Source organism: Rhinopithecus bieti, unplaced genomic scaffold (assembly GCF_001698545.2).
Source record: "Rhinopithecus bieti isolate Rb0 unplaced genomic scaffold, ASM169854v2 scaffold_9981, whole genome shotgun sequence".
NCBI lineage: Eukaryota > Metazoa > Chordata > Mammalia > Primates > Cercopithecidae > Rhinopithecus > Rhinopithecus bieti.
The window spans coordinates 3,941,359-3,947,218 of NW_016806838.1; the positions used below are offsets into that span (position 1 = coordinate 3,941,359).

General features: G+C 48.7%; 1 protein-coding gene across 1 annotated transcript in view; it reads right to left on the reverse strand.

The window, feature by feature from the left end:
• Positions 1-806: 806 nt before the first annotated feature.
• RRP36 (ribosomal RNA processing 36) overlaps positions 807-5,860 on the reverse strand; it is a 14,053-nt gene continuing 8,999 nt past the window's right edge. The window contains exon 7 of the mRNA XM_017878212.1: positions 807-1,321. Within this exon, the coding sequence (XP_017733701.1) occupies positions 1,185-1,321 (137 nt within the window). The 3' untranslated portion in view covers positions 807-1,184. The remainder of the gene's footprint in view (positions 1,322-5,860) is intronic.

Here is a 5,860-nt window from a genome sequence, read left to right on the forward strand (position 1 = left end):
CCTCAGCCTCCTGAGTAGCTGGGACTACAGGCACTCACCACCATGCCTGGCTAATTTTTGTATTTTTAGTAGAGACGGGGTTTCACCGTGTTAGCCAGGATGGTCTCCATCTCCTGACCTCGTGATCTGCCCGCTTTGGCCTCCCAAAGTGCTAGGATTACAGGCGTGAGCCACCGCACCCAGCCTTAAGTTTTACTTTTTAATCACACCAGTTTAGTACCTTTTGACATTAATTTGTCACACTTTTTCTTAAAACATAAGACATTTTGTATTTTTTATTTTATACTTCTCACATTTTAATTTTTGCCAGTTTGATCCTGCTGCCCTTTGTTCCTAATGACTCTTGCTCATGGTGGTTTCTTTCCTTATGTGCTTTAACTGTAAGCTCATATTCCTTGAAATTTTAACTGAAAGAATTCCTTGAGGCCTGGGTTTAAAGAACAATCCTCAAGAAAGGATTACATTTGCTTCTGCCAGGTCCCTGGAGACACTATCTACTTGAGACTTTTTTTTTGGGGGGGGGGGTGGTTTCACTCTTTTTGCCCAGGCTGGAGTGTAGTGGCGCGATCTCGGCTCACTGCAACCTCTGCCTCCCAGGTTCAAGTGATTCTCCTGCCTCAGCCTCCGGAGTAGCTGGGATTACAGGTGCACGCCACCAGGGAAGCTGAGGCACAACCATCACTTGAACCTGGGAGGTGGAGGTTGCAGTAAGCCAAGATTGCACCACTGCACTCTAGCCTGGGTGACAGAGCAGACTCTGTTTCGGGGGGGAAAAGACACACACAAAAGGTCACAAAAAAACAATAAAAAGATGAGTAAAGAGAATGTTTATGAAGTGGCTCCTACATAATGTCTCAGCCCTGGGAGTCATGAACAGACTCCATGGTCTTCATTGACCCCTCTTCTTCAGTATCAGAATCCCTGGTTTAAGGCAAGGATGAGAAAAGAACACAAGGACACAATGAACCAGATCCAAGCTGAGGCTGTGTGGCATGGCAGAAGGCTGAACTATTATTCTTGTGTAGCCCTAGGGATAGTCCAAGAGCCCTCTAGTCTTCTCTGAGGCAATGAGATTCAAGGGCAGCTATGATCCTTGCCCTTGAATGGAAACCAGCCGTGGCCAAATCTGTCCTCACAGATTCATGTCTCCCTGGGACAGTGGCAGAGCAGAGGATAGTTCCTTCTTACTCTTTGCTCAAAGGGAGATGTCTCCTGTCCTTGCCTGCATTTCGTCGCCTCTTTCGACTCAAGAAGTTCTCCAATTTCTTGCTGCGTTTCAGCTCCTTGAACTTCTCAGCTAGTGCCAACTGGCGCTGCTCAGCTAAATGATAGGCAGAATGAAAGGTGGTGAGCAAAGAAGGAAGCCCCTATTCTTTCCCAAACCAGGTCAGTAACTCCAAGCCATTATGCTGGGATACATGAGTTCTTTAAAGCTCACTGGTGCCCCTTTATCTTTTTTTTGAGATGGAGTCCTGCTCTGTCACCCAGGCTGGAGTGCAGTGACACAATCTCGGCTCACTGCAACCTCTGTCTTCTGGGTTCAAGTGATTCTCCTGCCACAGCCTCTGGAGTAGCTGGGATTACAGGCATGCACCACCACATCCAGCTAATTTTTTTGCATTTTTAGTAGACACGGAGTTATGCCATGTTGGCCAGGCTTGTCTTGAACTCCTGACCTTAGGTGATTCACCCTCCTTGGCCTCCCAAAGTGCTGGGATTACAGGCGTGAGCCACTGTGCCTGGCCAACAGGTGACTTTTTTTTTTTTTTTGAGATGGAGTCTTGCTCTGTTGCCCAGGCTAGAGTGCTGTGGCACGATTTCAGCTCACTGCAACCTCTGCCTCCCAGGTTCAAGCGATTCTCTTGCCTCAGCCTCCTGAGTAGCTGGGATTACAGATGCACAGCACCATAGCCTCCTGAGTAGCTGGGATTACAGATGCACGGCACCATACCTAGCTAATTTTTGTATTTTTAGTAGAGACAGGGTTTCACCATGTTTGCCAGGCTGGTCTTGAACTCCTGACCTCGTGATCCACCCTCCTCAGCCTCCCAAAGTGCTGGGATTACAGGCGTGAGGCACTGCGCCTGGCCCAACGGGTGACTTTTATTTTATTTATTATTTATTATTATTATTTTTTGAGACAGAGTCTCACTCTGTTGCCCAGGCTAGAGTGCAGTAGTGTGATCTCGGCTCACTGCAAGCTCCGCCTCCTGGGTTCACGCCATTCTCCTGCCTCAGCCTGCCGAGTAGCTGGGACTACAGGCGCCTGCCACCACACCCAGCTAATTTTTTGTATTTTTTAGTAAAGACAGGGTTTCACCATGTTAGCCAGGATGGTCTCAATCTCCTGACTGTGTGATCCGCCCACCTCGGCCTCCCAAAGTGCTGGGATTACAGGCGTGAGTCACTGCGCCTGGCCGACTTTTTTTTTTTTTTTTTTAATTAATTTTTTGTGAGACGGAGTCTTGCCCTGTTGCCCAGGCTGGAGTACAATGGTGCAATCTAGGCTCTGCAACCTCCGCCTCCCAGGCTCAAGTGATTCTCCTGCCTCAGCCTCCTGAGTAGCTAGATTATAGGTGCGCACCACCACGCCCAGCTAATTTTTTTGTGTCTTTAGTAGAGTTGGGGTTTCACCATGTTGGCCTCCAGGCTGGTCTCGAAGTCCTGACTTCGTGACCCACTCACATTGGCCTCCCAAAGTGCTGGGATTATAGATGTGAGCCACTGTGCCCAGCCCAACTGATGACTTTTATATGATCTCAGTCCTACTCAATTCAACCAACTATGAATACCTATGTGCCTGGCCCAGCGTGTGTGTGTGTGTGTGTGTGTGTGTGTGTGTGTGTGTGTAGTGTAGACCAAGAGATAAAACTGACTCTGTGTGTGTGTGTGGTGTAGACCAAGAGATAAAACTGATTGTGTGTGTGTAGACCAAAAAATAAAACTGTGTGTGTGTGTGTGTGTGCGTGTAGTGTAGACTGAGAGAGAAAATTCACTGTGTGGGGTGGGGGGGGGTTGGGAAGTGGGGAGTGTAGACCAAGAGATCAAGGTGACAATCCCTGCCATGATCTAATTAGGGATACAAGACCAGTTACAAACAACAACTCCCTACTATTTCTACTTTCCTCCAAGTTACCATGGGATCCAGCCTTCATGCCTTCCTTAAAGGGGCTCAGGGACACCCCAACACAGGACTCTACCACCATGGACCCCACACCCGTCCCTGTTAGCAACAGTTGTGCACAACTCACATTTCTTCAGGAAGTATGGCCGATGGCCCTGCTGGGCCTGAGCCCGACGTTCTTGCTTCAGGGCCAGGTGCAGCTCTTGCTGTTGCTTTCGTTCCTGCTGTGCCATTTCTTGCTGCTCCTAAGGAGCAAAGATGAGATGGGTGAATAGGAGGGACTGTGAATATCTCCCCACCTTTAATTGCTTTCATTACCCGCCACAATTATTATCCACTCACCATTCGCTGAAGCAGTTGCTGCAGTTTCTCATGCTCCTTTCCTGAACGGTGCTTCTTCAACTGTTTTTTCACAAGCTCCACATTGGAAAATGAATATCATGGTTAGCATTCTGCAAACGTTAGCTGAAATTTTAGGTAAAGCACTATCCTAAGAAGTTCACATATATGTGTGTGTGTATACATATATAAATATATGTATACACACACACTTTTTTTTTTTTTGAGACAGAGTCTCGCTCTGTCGCCCAGGCTGGAGTGCAGTGGCATGATCTCGGCTCACTGCAAGCTCCGCCTCCCGGGTTCATGCCATTCTCCTGCCTCAGCCTCCCGAGTAGCTGGGACTACAGCCGCCCGCCACCTCGTCCGGCTAGTTTTTTGTATTTTTTTAGTAGAGATGGGGTTTCACCATGTTCGCCAGGATGGTCTCGATCTCCTGACCTCGTGATCCGCCTGTCTCGGCCTCCCAAAGTGCTGGGATTACAGGCTTGAGCCACCACGCCCGACCCCACATATTTTTTTTTTTGAGACGGAGTCTTGCTTTGTCACCAGGCTGGAGTGCAGTGGTTCGATCTCGGCTCACTGCAACCTCCGCCTCCTGNAAACTAAAGTGAGGTGGCGCGATATCAGCTCACTGCAGCCTCCACCTCCCAGGTTCAAGCAATTCTCCTAACTCAGCCTCCTGAGTAGCTGGGACTACAGGCGCGTGCCACCATGCCTGGCTAATTTTTTGTATTTTAGTACAGATGGGGTTTCACCGTGTTAGCCAAGATGATCTTGATCTCCTGACCTTGTGATCCGCCCTCCTCGGCCTCCCAAAGTGCTGGGATTACAGGTGTGAGCCACCGGGCCTGGCCCAAGAGCTGCCTTTTTTTAGATACAGGATCTCACTGTGTTACCTAGGCTGCAGTGCAGTGGCTGTTCACAAGCACAATCACTGCATACTACAGCTTTGAACTCCTAGCCTCAAGGGATTGTCCCACCTCAGTCTCCTAACTGGGGCATAGAGCTTTTAAGATAGGCATTATTTAAGAAAGGGTCTCACTCTGTCGCCCAGGTTGGAGTGCAGTGGCACAATCATGGCTCACTGCGGCCTTGACCTCCCAGGCTCAAGTGATCCTCCTGCCTCAGCCGCCTGAGTATTCTTTGTAGAGATGGGGTTTCGCCATGTTGCCCAGGCTGGATAGACTTTCAAATGTTCCATAGCTTATGATTTATCTAGCCTTAAAACAAACAAACAAAATCTTGGCCGGGTGCAGTGGCTCACACCTGTAAACCTATCACTTTGGGATGCCTAGGCAGGTGGATTACTTGATGTCAGGAGTTTGAGACCAGCCTGGCCAACAACACGGTGAAACCCCTTCCCTACAAAATACAAAATTAGCCAGGTGTGGTGGCATACACCTGAAATCCCAGCTGCTCAGGGAGTTGAGGCAGAAGAATAGCTTGAACCTGGGAGGTAGAGGTTGCAGTGAGCCAGGATCGTGCCACTGCACTCCAGCCTAGGCGAGAGGGAGACCCTGTCTCAAAAAAATTCTAGAAAATGTCCAGCCTCTTTGAAATATTCTTTCTTGAAATTCTGATTGTGTCAAATCTCATATTTGTTTTATCTTCCATTTTGTTATGTTTTATAGACAGGATCTTGCTCTGTCACCCAGGCTGGAGTGCAGTGATGCCACCACAGGTCACTGCAACCTCCAGTTCCTGGGCTCAAGCAATCCTCCAGCCTCAGCCTCCAGAGCTAGGACTATAGGCGTGTATCACATGTCTGATTTTAATTTTTTTTGTAGAGACAAAGTCTCCTTATGTTGCCCAGGCTGGTCCCCAACTGCAGACCTCAAGGGATCCTCCCTATGCCTCCCAAAAGCTGGGATTACAGGTGTCAGCAACTGCGCCGAGCCTCTTCCATGTTTTTTAACCGCTTTTCCTTAGTTTCCATTTCTCTGTATGTCAGTGCTCCCTCTGTGTAACTTCAGACCTATTTCCAGTTCATTCTCCCTTTAGGAAGAAGTCTAATCTGCTGCTTAACCATATAGTTTCTAACTTCCCGTAGTGTACTTTTGAGGCGGAGTTGCCCTCTTGTTGCCCAGGCTGCAGTGCAGTGGTGCAATCTCAGCTCACCACAACCTCCACCTCCTGGGTTCAAGCAATTCTCCTGCCTCAGCCTCCCGAGTAGCTGGGATTACAGGCATGCGCTACCACGCCCGGCTAATTGTTTGTATTTTTAGTAGAGATGAGGTTTCACCATGCTGGCCAGGCTGGTCTTGGACTCCCGACCTCAGGTGATCCACCTGCCTCGGCCTCCCAAAGTGCTGGGATTACAGGCATGAGCCACCGTGCCCAGCCCTACTTTTCATTTTTAAAAGGCTTTAAGTTTTACTTTTTTTTTTTTTTTTT